General features: G+C 32.8%; 3 protein-coding genes across 3 annotated transcripts; 1 reads left to right on the top strand and 2 right to left on the bottom strand.

Annotated features, from left to right (window-relative positions):
• Positions 1-1914: 1914 nt before the first annotated feature.
• Positions 1915-6137, bottom strand: LOC108911241 (protein transport protein Sec24A). Its single transcript, XM_018716122.1, has 2 exons — positions 6013-6137; positions 1915-5513 (listed from the first exon to the last, which is right to left on the bottom strand). The coding sequence occupies exon 2, from the start codon at positions 5504-5506 to the stop codon at positions 2000-2002; it is 3507 nt and encodes a 1168-aa protein (XP_018571638.1). The 5' UTR covers positions 5507-5513; positions 6013-6137; the 3' UTR covers positions 1915-1999.
• A 449-nt stretch (positions 6138-6586) lies between these two features.
• LOC108911218 (acylglycerol kinase, mitochondrial) lies at positions 6587-8689 on the top strand. Its single transcript, XM_018716092.1, has 5 exons — positions 6587-6920; positions 6975-7321; positions 7384-7675; positions 7759-7878; positions 8282-8689. Exons 1-5 carry the CDS (start codon positions 6811-6813, stop codon positions 8682-8684), a joined length of 1272 nt encoding a protein of 423 aa, XP_018571608.1. The 5' UTR covers positions 6587-6810; the 3' UTR covers positions 8685-8689.
• Positions 8690-10209: 1520 nt separating this feature from the next.
• On the bottom strand, positions 10210-13086 carry LOC108911224 (protein lethal(2)denticleless). The gene is made up of 3 exons (XM_018716099.1): positions 12938-13086; positions 12667-12883; positions 10210-12350 (listed from the first exon to the last, which is right to left on the bottom strand). Exons 1-3 carry the CDS (start codon positions 12984-12986, stop codon positions 10691-10693), a joined length of 1926 nt encoding a protein of 641 aa, XP_018571615.1. The 5' UTR covers positions 12987-13086; the 3' UTR covers positions 10210-10690.
• Between the last annotated feature and the right edge of the window lie 777 nt (positions 13087-13863).

The following is a 13863-nucleotide window of genomic DNA, read 5'->3' as shown; positions in this document are numbered from 1 at the left end:
TTACGTGAGAGCGATAAAGTAAGCCATAGAAATCCATGCGATAGAGAAGGATGGCTATAATGAAGGCGTATCATAGTCACCGCCCGTTTCCACAAATAAGATCCACTTCTTATTTGTGGAAGGGCGAAATGGGCGGTGACTATTAGACGCCTTCACTATACCCATTCTTGTCTATCACATGGATTTCTATGGCTTACTTTATCGCTCTCACGTAACTTCAGATAGACCATCGGTACTTTCCTACCCGGTATGTACAGCAATAATTAACTATATTTACACCAAATTCAGCCATTAGGAAACATACGCACAAAAGCATATAATTTTAAGGCCGTTTTTTTTTTTCACCTAATAAATTTATTATTTACTAGTTAAATGTACAATAAAAAACATACACCCAAGAAAGTGACATAGCCCTCACCCCCTCCAGGTATGGAAACGGAATTTCCGAATACCCTGTACAAATCAAATAACTTTTTACATTTTAATTCTACCTATCAACAGTATCAACAGATCTTGATAAAACAGTAATTTTCACAAAATATATAATGTAATTTTTTTTCTGCAGACTGGATATTCAGTGAGCGCAAAATATTCGTTTTTATTATTTTTTTCTTAGGCTAATAACTGATTGTTTTTTTTTTATAAACAAATATAAATATGAAATATGTATAAGAATAAATTAAATTACATTTAACGAATAAACTGATTACCTTAGGCGATTTATCTACTTTTACCCACAAAACAGCTTTTACCTTTATTAGCACCGAGACTAGTGACCATTTTTGCTTAGTGCCCAATATTTTAGTACAACTAGGACTTTTGTCAAGAGAAAAATATACCTACTTCTTAAGCCCCGTTTGATAACGGTTTCTATGCGATTTTAAAATTTTAGTAATTAAAAAAAAAATAAAATGTTTCCCAAATATGAATGAGACATTTTAAAATTTGTTTGTACCTATTATAATGTGAACTATATTTTCAGAAATATATGTATAAAAATAGACTAATGTCCAGATTTTCCTTTTTTGCCAAGACATAGTAAATTGTCAAAAAAATAAATTTAAATCATGTCGATACACATGGCAAAAACCTTCCTAGAGGCATCTATGTTATAAGACAATACAAGATGCCAATAAATATAATTAGTGACAAAATTTAAAAAAAATTGCCTTCTTTTGTCTCAAATTTAAATTTTTATGAAGTAAATTTGGAACAAAATTTACTAAGCTTACGATTACATATGAAATTAAAACATTTCTTGCTTTTTCCAATTTTAACAAGACAATTTTGGTTTTAGTTGCTTACTTTGGAAATTGCCTTCTTTTTTAATTAGTATAAAGAAACATATTTACTCAGACTATATTGTAGATATATATACATATTTATTTTTAACTATATAAAGACAATTTTATAAATACCAAACAAAAATACAAGACAAAAAAATCATGTGACTAATTATATTAAAATATTTACCTATTTTACATCAACAAAGTTTATAATATGCTTGCTGAACAGTAATATAACATGAAAAGTATTATATGATGGCATAGTAAAGCAAAGTAATGCAAAAATATTGCCAGTATTTATCACAATTATTTAATATCAGAAATATAAAATATTTAAAAATTAAAGTGCATTTAAGGCATTTCAATTTGAAAGCAGAGTGTTTTTGGCCAGTCATTTACAATACACAGTAATATACACGTATCATGTTTCTAATTTATCTTTAACAATGGTCAACTTTTAGTTATCTTACCTTTACAAAGCAATTAAAACGATTTTAGTGATCGATAAGATTTTTATCACAATTTAAATTGGTTATTACTGATATAATAACGTAATTGTTTAAAAAATGATTAGATAAATAATTTATTGAATTAACGCTGATTCTTTGGTTCGGAAATTAAAACTTCCTCCACTTTCAAATTTTATTGAGCAATAAATTTGCATTAAATTAAACATGATTATGAAAAAGAATTTATCCCTTGTATGATTATGCTTACTTCACTTGAGTCTTTAAATGTTGCAGAAACTCATGATAAGAAAGAGCGTTCTCAACACGATCCTCAATTAACCGTTCCAAAAACAAAACTCTATTCGGACTATTGTCTCTTATCACTTGTATTGTAGCTGCAAATGGTTTGTCTTCATTTAAATAGTTAACAAAATTATGAAGTCTTTGATTTCTGGGGTTGTCTAAAACAGGAATTTCAAACATCTGGTCAGAAATGGTGTCGTAAGAGGGAACACCTAAGACTTCGTTTAAAAATTCTGATGAAACATTTGGTAGCACCATTATAACCATATGTTCACCCATGTCCAATAAAAATGCACCCTTATTATCTAAAGATCTGGCCGATAAATGCAGCCTAGGCGGCACAGAAACCTGTTCTTCCTCCGCGTTCAGAATAAGTTGCTGGTTTTCTAAATCATGAATCGGGTATAAATCAGGATATATCATTTGAATTAAAATGTATAAAGGCTTCGTTTTCATGTCGATCATCGCTTTAATCCTGTCATCCACCCTTGTGGTTGTACCAGTTCTAAAAGCGGTATGTTTAAGAAGTGCCGATATATACAGGGGTAGCAGTTTCAGGCAGTTGGGTGCTATTAATCCAGATATAGGAGTGCTCAAATTTTGAGACATCTTGTAACTGGTTAATATATCTATTGCTACGTTGATAAATGCCTCTCGGGCATCTGAAAGACTAGATTGCATCGATCGATCAACAGCCATTTTAGATAACAATCCCACGATGCACTGTTGGTCAGCAGAGTGAATTATGTCCTGCAAGGTAGAAGCAACAGGGAGGCACATAGTATGTACTCTTATTCTACGTTCACCTTTACTGGACGTGTACAATAAAGCCGCTTGGAAGCAAACCGTCTGCACATCAGACAGGCTCTCTTCTATAGCAACTTGCATACCAAAACCGGCATCCGGATTAATATTAGGCAGGGACAATAAGTCTGTGGATCGTACAAAGAAATTGCCATGAAAAGTATGGATGGATAATCCTCTTGTGCATCTTATTCTCATAACGGCCTCGAAACCTATTTTCCTTAATAGGTATCGTCGGAAACATCTTTCGAAACTCTCACAATCTACAGTCTTCGTTATTTTGAAAAGAGGAAAATGGTGAATGCATCCCCCACTAAACCTACTTATTCCGGATATCGTAGCTATATCAACATACGTAGAATTAACAACGAACAAGTCTACAGCTATCTGTTGGCCACTACACTCTAGAGCTAACCTTTTATAAAAGTCATTGGCAGGGTTTAAATGCGATACTTCCACCGATGCTCTTTGAGAAGGATCCTCTCTTGCAGTCAAAGCACCAGGTCCAATATTGGGAAGAGAAGCTTGGAAAACTGTTACTCTACCTCCTGTGGCTGTCATCATTCTATACGCTACTTGTAAAGCGGCACCTAAAGCGGAGTTGTTGTCAAAAGTACCGTTGTACCTCGTCGGTAATTGGGAAAGTAGTTCCGCAACTAATTCCATTTTGTCTTTTAAATTGACAAGCAAATTATCTGGTGTAGGAAGAAACACATCCTCAATGTCCAGTATAGTCATTTCATGGGGTCTGCTTAATCCTTCGGCGAATGAATAAAAGTGTAAGGCCGAATCATAAGCTAAAAACCCTATTTGAGTTCTAGCATCTCCTGGCAAATTTTTTAACTCCTCTAGTAAAATATTACAGACAGAATGTAAATAGCCACTTTCAATCGCCAACCGTGAAACATCTAATAGATATAGATACACAGCAGGCTGAGGTGGCCTCAGCATATATTCGGCAGGAGCGATGTATTCTATTGTACTCGACTTTATCTCGGGTCTTCTGGATGGGTCTCCGTAAGTTTTACTTACAGGGTCATACTGAAATTCTTCTGGCAATTCATTCACTCTATAGCACAAATTACATTTCCATCTTTTGCTGTCGACAAAAAATACAAATGGATTTATATAAGTACGGCATGCTCGACACCTAACTATAACGTTACACTGAATTACCGGCAAGTGACTTAGATCTCTAAAAGGATGTATTAATACACCTAACGGAAGCCTCGACTTTTGTAACAGAGAATTATTTTCAGGGATCTTCGCCATTGTACAGCGAAATATATCAGGACTGCAATTTGCTTGGTCTAGAGCTTCTTGTCCCAAGTGAATTCGAGGGGCTTTTTCTTTCATCTGCGGCAAAATGTTTGGAATTTGGAGTAAATCGAAATTTTCCATACCCCAAAATTTGTTAAATCCTGCCTGGGCAACTCCTTGGTATTGGTTTTGCAAGGGCTGTTGGGAATTGTAGTTGTTTTGAGGCTGAGTCAAATATGAATTCTGTGGCTGCGCATAAATATTTGATGGTTGTGGAGGCATTTGCTGTTGTTGAACAGGGATTTTATTCTGATAGGGTTGCTGAGCCTGTTGGAAGTTCTGCGGTGGCATATTCATGTTTGCTGCTGGTACTGGATATCTATTTGAATGTACGTTTGTTTTCTGTGTCGTTAAATTCTGTGATGTTGGGGGTCCGCTATTTTGACCCAGTTGAGGTTGATATACATTTGTTGGAGGAACATTAGGAGGTCTAAACTGATTGTTGTTTATGGGTAAATACTGAGGTGAAACATTAGTGGTGGAATTAAAATTTCGTATGTCGCCAGGAACATTCAAAGTACTTGGTTGAGAATATGGTCCCACGTTTGCATAGCTTTGTCCACTTTGGTTGGCTGTAAATGGAGAGACTTGAGGCGGACGATTTAGCGGATTCTGTTGAGTTGGTGGGTAAGATATTCCTGTCGTTAGATTTTTATTTTGAATAACTGGACCTTGTGGAGGAACTGAAGTGATTGGTTTTTGCGGAGGTGGATTCTGATAGGGTTGATTATATGAAACAGCCGGACTTGGAATAAACTGATTCGAATATATCCGTTGCTCCATAAAATTTGTTGTTTGGTACTGAGACGCAGAACTTACTTGGTTAGAACTACCAGAAGTAGTAGTTCGAGAAATAACCGGACCAGGCTGTATGGAACTTGTAACCATATTTATAGGTTTTTTTACACTCTCTGATGAACTGCTACTACTTGTTAGAGGCACATTCTCTAATTCTGCACTAGGTTGTGATATATTTTGTTTTGGCACTGTAATAGGTGAAAATGCTCCATTTTGTCTAAATCCTACCGGACTTTGAATGTTAGGTGTTGATGTACTAAATTTTGTGACTGTAGGCCCACCTTGACTTGTAATATCTAGTCCAGCGACTTTCTGTGTGATGGCCGTAATTGGGGAACGGGAAGGAGGCAACTGTGACGAGGGTATAGACCTGCTTGGTGGAAGTTGTGATGACGGTATGTGACCCAAACGAAGAGAAGGCGATGAACTTCTTGATGAATGTGCAGAATGGACTCCATTGATTAACTGTTGAACCTTATCTTTCCTATTCTCAAACTGTGGATCCATCCCATTTGATAAGCTTTGTTCAGGTTGTTGATGATACATTTTAAAACTAAAATAATAACAAGATTCAATAATTTGGCAGTAATATATTAGATTTGTATATCACTACTATGTAAATAATATCTTTAGTGTTTTATTAAACATACTGATAACTACTGAACAATACTATATTATTTACCTGTGACAATTAGATAACAAATATATAATTCAAGGTTGTAATTTAGTAGCAATTAAATTTTTTATTACAAAAATTTACGTTAATAGACAAGATGTGTATTTAGAAGTATAATTTATATTACTCTTGGATAAACAAATTATATTATAGTTCGATAACTCAAGCACTCTACGTCATGAAATGGTAGCAGCAAATTAGTAATTATAGATTAAATACATTTAGAAAATGAGTATAATAAATATGTTCAAAGCCAACAAAACAACCTTTGACACTTAAAGACTACGTGAATTTTGCTTATTAATTGTTTGGTCTTTTACTACTTCCTTAGATATAAAAACTTATCATTACAATGAAAGCTTAGTAATGTACTTACTTAATATTATTTCACTATTTATGTTAAATAAAAAAACTCTAGAAACCTAAAACTTTGTGCATTTTTTTAATGAACTGTTAAAGAAAATGCAACCACAAACGTCATTGTCAATCTTACGTGGCTGAACGAATATGGCGCCCTCATTTCACTACAATTAATTTCTAGGTCAGTAGCGCACCGTAATTATTAAAATTATTTAAATGTTTTACCATCAGTTTGACTATTTCCGTACAAAAAATTTATTAAAAATTTTAATTATTGAATTAGTAAATCTCTTATCTCTGATTTCTCTTAAAGTTTTTGCAATCATAAGTCGTCATTTGTACCATTTAGTGACGCCATTAAAACCAATTTTAAGGAAAAATTGATGTTGATTGACATATAATCAAAATACTTGTAAAAATTTATCATACCACTACACTTTCACAAAACACGTGTGCTCTGGTCGGCTGCCCGCTAGGAACTGAAATACAGAATCGAAATCGAAAAATACCAAAGAATTATTTTTGTTTTGTTCCATGACTACCACGGACTAAGATTAATATGATAAATCTTTTGTTTTTCCTTTTTTTTTGTAGGTTAAATTTAGGATTATTTTGAGGTTAATAAACCCAAAAATAAAAATATATAGACGTGTTATTAATGTAATAAGACTAGTAAGCAAAAAATAGTTTTTTGTTTTCATGGACTGCTTTTTTTAATTATTATTTTTATGAAAATGTCTATATTTGTTAAATAATTACATAGCACTACAACTTTCCTAAATGTGGATTAACTGTTAATGTTAATATCTAAAATATGGCTTTTGTAATGAAGACAGCACGAACCTTAAGAAATCATTGGAAAAAATCTACATTTGCAGCTGCGCTTCTTACATATGGCTTTGTTTCTGGTAAAACTTATTTGGAGTAATTTGACGATGCATACCATTGTAATCTTAAAACTAATTTAAAAAATTATAGCAACCAAGCTTTGATGAGGAACTATTGTCTTAAAGCTGCAGAATATGGCAAAGAAACAATATCTGTACATACGAATCCTCGCAGCATCACAATAATCTTAAATCCTAATGCAAATAAAAGAAAATCGCTAGATGAATTCGAAAAATACTGCGCCCCTCTATTACATTTAGCAGGCATCTCTGTTGAGGTTGTAAAAACTGAATCCGAGGGACATGCAAAGACTCTTATGGAAGGTATTGGGGGTACTGATGCCATTGTAGCAGCTGGAGGTGATGGAACATTATCTGAAGTTGTCACTGGACTGTTGAGAAGGACAAATGAAAATACTTCCAATTTAGTTCCTTTAGGTACAAATATTTTTAATTTTGATTTTGGCATAAATGTATTATTTGAATATTATATTTTCCAGGTATTTTGCCTCTAGGTAAAAATAATACTGTAGCAAAGAATTTATTTTCCTTGGAAAAGAAAAACAATGTTCGGTTTTTGGCTGACGCCACTATGGCTGTAATAGAGGAAATGACTAAACCTGTAGACATAATGAAAATCGAAGTTTTAGAAGGAGACGAAAATATATCTAAGAAACCAATATACGCAGTAGCGAGTGTAAAATGGGGTGCTTATCGTGATGCCGAGGCTAAGAAAGACAGTTACTGGTATTTTGGAGCATTAAGGAAATACGCAACATATATTTTTAATGGGTAAGTTATTGTATGTCGTGTTATGGAAGGATGTAGGTGTCGAAGCAACGAGTAGCAATTAGTTATAAATTTTTTTATTTTAGATATAAAAGTAGCCTTTCATGGAATTGCCAAGCACTTCTGAACTACAGTATGCCATGCAAAGGATGTTCAAATTGTAAAAGTAAACCTGTTACAGCGCAGAAAACCGGTTGGTTTCAAAGGTAATTTCTTCTATCACATAAAATCATATTAATATATTTTCAATCGTGGTACAAAGCAAGTGTTTCTGTACTGTTGACTTGGTATATATGTATATTAAAGCAAAATTTTAGTCGTCATGTCATGTTTAGATACTAATAGGCCAAACGTCACTAATGGATTCCGTTATAAAGATTACTGAAACTTTTTAATGTTTTTATTTCTGCTTTATTCAGTGACATATTTGTTTTTTATAAAGGGGCTGTTTAATTGTAGGTGTAAGGTCTACGTTAGTTTTCTCTTTGTCAAATTAGAAAAATATAAAAATAGTTTTAAGCAATTTGAAAAAAAAAATTGTATTGATTTTTATAGTAGAATCTAATGATGACGTTTGTCCCACTAGTAATAGAACTACTCCGTTTTCAGATTTATCAAAGAAAATAGATCTCACGATAAATATTTTGGAGTTTACAATCCAGAATGTCAAACGTCTCATCAGAAAGAAATTGTCACAGCCGATTTAGCGCTGTTAACATCAAATGCTATACCAAAGAGTTTAAATTCAAGGAACATTCCAAAACTAGAAATCCAAATAGGTCCGGATAAGTTGGATTATATAGATTTTGTTAAAAACGGGTGGATGTCTGAAAACGGCAAAAGCAGAGAAGTGAAAGAAGTTATTAAAGCCAGAACAATACAAATTAATCCGCTGAAGGAAAAGGAATCGTGGTTTTCCATTGACAATGAATATTACGAAGCAAAACCAATAAAAATTACTTTGCTGCCTGAAGCTATAAACATGTTTTGTAAAAAAGATACATCTCTCTGAGTTATAATAAAAATCAATTTTATATTTGAATAAATTATTGAATTGAAATCGAGAAATTTATTTATTTATGAAAAAACCATTATTTATGAACACACGGTGTGTTCTATGAAGGAATGCCCGAAAATTCTTGTTTTCAAGATGCAAGATTTTGAAATTGTAAAAAGAAACTTTCAAATCTTAAAATACTTGATGTAGCTAATAATCTAATTAAAAATAAAACCCATTGAATTCGTATACAAATTCATGGATGTACCAGTTATCACTGTTATAGTCTTTCCGATATCATTTGAAGAACCAAGGGGACGACAGTTTGTACCAGGTTCGGTCGCTGACGCAACAACTCGACATTAAAATATTTGTTCCCATATTTATCGGCATTAAAATATTTGAAAAACTTGTTCCCATATTTATTTAGCCATACCCATATACAGGTCGGGCCGAACTAAACGTGGAGGTGGTAGAAATGTATACACCCAATTGAAGAATGTGAGCGTGGACAAACGAAATACAAATAGTTGCATTGGGCACTGGGCAATAAATCTCAGCCGTTGACAAGTGGTCGACAAATTACCCAGCAGTGCAGTGCAGCAATGTGAAATTTGGTGTGATTCAGGTAATTTTAATTTATTATAGGCACCTTCTATTAATCATTGATAGGCTTTTTGAAAAACAAAACGAAATTTACCATCAATATAATAAAATAGTTTGACGACATAAATAATTAAAATATGTTGTTGGTCAAATGAACATATAACAGAAATTTTCTGCATATTATAATACACATTATTATAATTTTTTACCTTTATCAGAAAACTATTTCAGGAACGCCTATAAAACTCATTTAATTTTATTGCCAGGCATTTTTTTACACGTTCAACTGACTTCGGAAAGACTATACAGTATAGACTCTTTAATCCGAACTAATTAAGACACAACACTATACCAAGAAACTTCAGAGATATTCTAACCTAGAGTATTTTTTTAACCTTCAAGACCCTGTATCGCGAAAACAAAGCACTTTGCATGATTATTTTTCTCAGTTTGATCTTTTGAATTCAAAATTTTATGTTTGGCCAATTAATCCTGAAACATCCTATACAATAAACTGTGTGAATTTATAAAATTTATTTCCAAAACATAAAAATATCTACTGATAAATTTACTACAAATAGGATGCATACACAACAAATTATTCTAAAATCTATTTTAAAAAAATTTGCATTTAGATTTTGGAATATCAAAAATATTCAGTTTTGACTAGATTGTTATTATTATTACTAGAAGTGATATTTGAATGAGAAAAGTTACACTTAACATTTGAAATCCTTTCAATATTTGTTGAAAGCTGGAAAAAAATTAATTAAGTTTTTGATAACATTTTTATAATTGAAATGCAATTTTTACAAAATTCCAGCAACAAATATAAATAGTCTCTATTTATATTACACAAATTGAGGTTGTATCATATTTATTACAAAATACTTATATTAAAATAGAAAATGATACACTTATAACAATTCCGAACATAAAATATAACAAATATTTACAAAAATAATTTAAGGAGTCATACATTACAAATCAGACTAACGACTGAATATTTCAGCAAAAAAAAACTGAATATGTCCAGTATATTACGAATGTGAAACTTATGACTAGTTGATACAAGATTTAATTACAGTCAAACTTATATAAAAAAGTGTCTGTCTAGTGTAGACTGACTGTCCCCTGCTATAGTTCACTATGTAATGATGTAATAACTTATTAACTTTTACTTTGGTCCACAAAAAATTCTTGTATTAAAATTTGTTCTGTACATAAATATTTTTACAAACATGACACTTTTCTGTTTATCCCTTTTAGATATTGTACTTGAATTTTATTTTTACGACAAATCCATTAAAATAAAAGTTAAAATTAAAATAAAAACGGTTCATATCACATTTGAGATCCACATTAAATAAAATTTACTGAAGGTATCCGTACGTAAATCAAGATAAATGTATTTACTAGTTTGGATGTACATTCGATGTAAAGTTTGTGCAACTGTGCGGCTTTGAACAATTTATTCCGTCACATTTCTGTGAATTATTCGTAACTTTAAAGAACCTTAATAGAGGGCTTCTGGGTGACGAAGATCTAGAAGTCGTAGTTGCTAAGTCTAATTTTGGCGCCTTAGGCGTGCTAGGTCGTATAGTTCTATCTATCATTTCCTTTCTAAGACTCTTTTCAATCCTAATTTTTGTCAACCAGTCACAGTCTTTTTTCTTTGGTGGTGAATAGTTAACATGAGGAGCTACACCATCTACAACATAATTTGGGAGATTTATGGTTGGAGAAGACAACAAAGTTTCAGTTTTGCTCGTAGAGGGAGAAAGCAATTTCGGGATTTTTTTCGGTGGCTCCCAGTCTTCTTGGAATATTTTTCCATTACTTGGATCCAATGATTTAGCCAGTGTTTCACATTCCTCACTAACAATATTATTTACATTTGAAAATAATCTTCTGGGTCCAAATTCCGTTTGTAACCTTTTATTTTCGTTCATTAATTCGTAAGAACTTTTACGTTTAGAAGACATGTTACAATTTTCACAGAATCGCTTCGAGCTTTTATTGGTGCATCTTTCGCATTCCATACAAATTTTTTTGGGTGTATGCTGATCTTCTATGGTTTCTACCGTCACGTGCCTTTTTAATTTCACTTTCCTCGGAGAATTTTCCATTATGGGTATAACTTCAGCAAGACCTTTTCCAACGAATTCCCAGTTTTCTGGAAGATCATCTGGGCCAACAGTCCATATTTTATGGGTCATATCATCCGAGCAAGTTATTAACATAATACTGTTATCACTCCATGCCACGGAAGTGACTTCTGCAGTGTGTCCTGTGAGCTTCACTAACGGGTGTGACTGCTTTGTATTCCACACATACGCATTTTCATCACTACTACCACTTACTAAGTAACTGCCATTTTTACAGAGGGAAGATTTTACATAAAAAGTATTATTTTGATGACCTGTATACTTCATGACCGGCTCATTGTTGTATGTACACATGTTATAACAATAAATAGTATTATCCAAGCAGTTGGCATATAATTTAACTCCCTCGTTGTCGATAATCAAGTTGCTATAGCCATTTTTTGTGGTGTTACCTGGATAAAGTATAAAATTTTTCGGCATTGCTTCTTTCTTGTAAGTTACATAATTCTTACGGATATCCCATACTTTAATGATTCCGTCCCCAGCTCCACAAGATATCAAAGTGTTCTCGTCTTGAAAAACCAGGCCAGTCACAGATTTGACACTTGATCCCGTTGGGGTACCAAATTTTTTCCTGTTCTTACTAGGTGTGAAGGTTTTAGCTGTATGGGAATTATGAATGGTTCTATCTACTTTGCCTACAAAATTGCTGGCATTGGTTCTTGTGTCCCATAAAATAATGTTGCCATCCCTCCCACCTGAAGCAAAGACACTGGAATCATCTTTACGAAAAGCCACTGTCTTTACAGATCTTGTGTGACCGCAGAATACTCTTTCTTCTCTAATTTCACCATTTTCAATAGAGTATAGCTTTGAGGTGTGATCTCCGGAGGCGGTTACAAGTTTCATTTGGTCAAACATCCAGGCCAAATCAAATATTGCATTATTGTGTGCATGGGTGCCATATCTACACAGATAATTAATATAATTAAACAAAATAAAATAATTAATGAACCAAAGGATATAACATTATTTTTACTTTAATACAAATTTTTTCACAAAATTAAAACTTGATTTCTATTAGATTACCCAATGTAAACTTGTCCAATGGAATTATCTAAAAAAGACAATTTTTCTTAATATATTAGTACTAGTTTGTTTAGAATAAACTGCGTTTGTGTAATACGTTATAACCTAAATAGCAAATCGATTTAGTAAATTCGCTGAAGTAAAATTGACAAGCTGCTTCTAAGCTAGATAGTAACAAAATGTAGTAAACATACCTAGAATTATTGCTGCTATCATGGACTGCAAGTTTACCTTCCTCGTTAGCTAATGCTACAAAATGTTCGTTCCCTTCTTGTGGTGAAAATTTGCAGGCAAATATCGGCGTATCTCTATAAAAGTCGTCATTCTCCAAAGGAGGAATTAAATGTGTATAATAATTTTCTTTAGTACATCTCAGTCTTTTAATTGCGGTATCGGAACTTCTCCACGTTGCTATAGAATTATTACGATTAATTAGGTTCAAATACTATCTACATTACTACTTACAATATCCGTATTGTTGGTTAAACATTGCTTTAACATTATTTATAGACATTTTCTTAAATTCGATTATTTTCCTTTGCACTTGGTAGATCTAGAATATCACAATAAGCGGGAAAACATTAAAATTTCTTGTGGATTGTTTCTTATTTTCATCTTTGTTTATACCATTACTGTTACTTAGTCGACAAAGATGAAAATAAATCAATAGTTTTCGTCTTCCTCCTCTGTCAAATGGGTAGCGGCACTCTTATTCAAATTGCAGTATTCTTTTTTCATAAATTCATCGTTTTCACGAATGAAATAATCTTAATGCCCAGTGAGTGCAAATATTAAAAGTAAGTGGTAAACGCTGTAGGAATAACGACTAGTAAATTATCAGTTGTAATCTTAGAGCATATACTAAATGGAGGAGCACGCTTAGAGGGTAGTCTAGACGAGTGACAGAGAGAAAACTATAATTTGTGTCTATCTTTCTCTCTCGGACTGGCACATGATTAGTTATAGCAACTCCCTCCGCTCTCTAGCAGAAAAGGCATCATCTAACTTTTGTAAATGCAAGCGTACAAAAGTTGCGATAGATTTTGTTTGTTTATTCTTGTGCTATTCAAATAAAGTTAGGAGAGAGAGCACTTACCCAAACTGACGCTCTTTCTCTTTACAGCGTCTACACTTGTTGACACGCGGTGCTTCGCCCATGTAATATAAGCTCTAAGGTTATAACAAATCTAGTTATTGTACTTTCAACTACGTCTGCTAGATGGCTGCTGCTATAAAAGCAAAATCGCGTTTTCCCCTATTTCCCATTAGATTAGAAATGGGGCGATTAGATGCTTTTTAAAGATTCATATTGTCCGAATAATTTAAAAAACCTTATTAGTGGGTCATACCACACACTTTATCAATATAAACGTATTATAAAACTAGTATTT

Source organism: Anoplophora glabripennis, unplaced genomic scaffold (assembly GCF_000390285.2).
Source record: "Anoplophora glabripennis isolate ALB-LARVAE unplaced genomic scaffold, Agla_2.0 scaffold270, whole genome shotgun sequence".
Classification (NCBI taxonomy): Eukaryota; Metazoa; Arthropoda; class Insecta; order Coleoptera; family Cerambycidae; genus Anoplophora; species Anoplophora glabripennis.
This window is presented reverse-complemented; position numbering and strand designations above follow the sequence as displayed.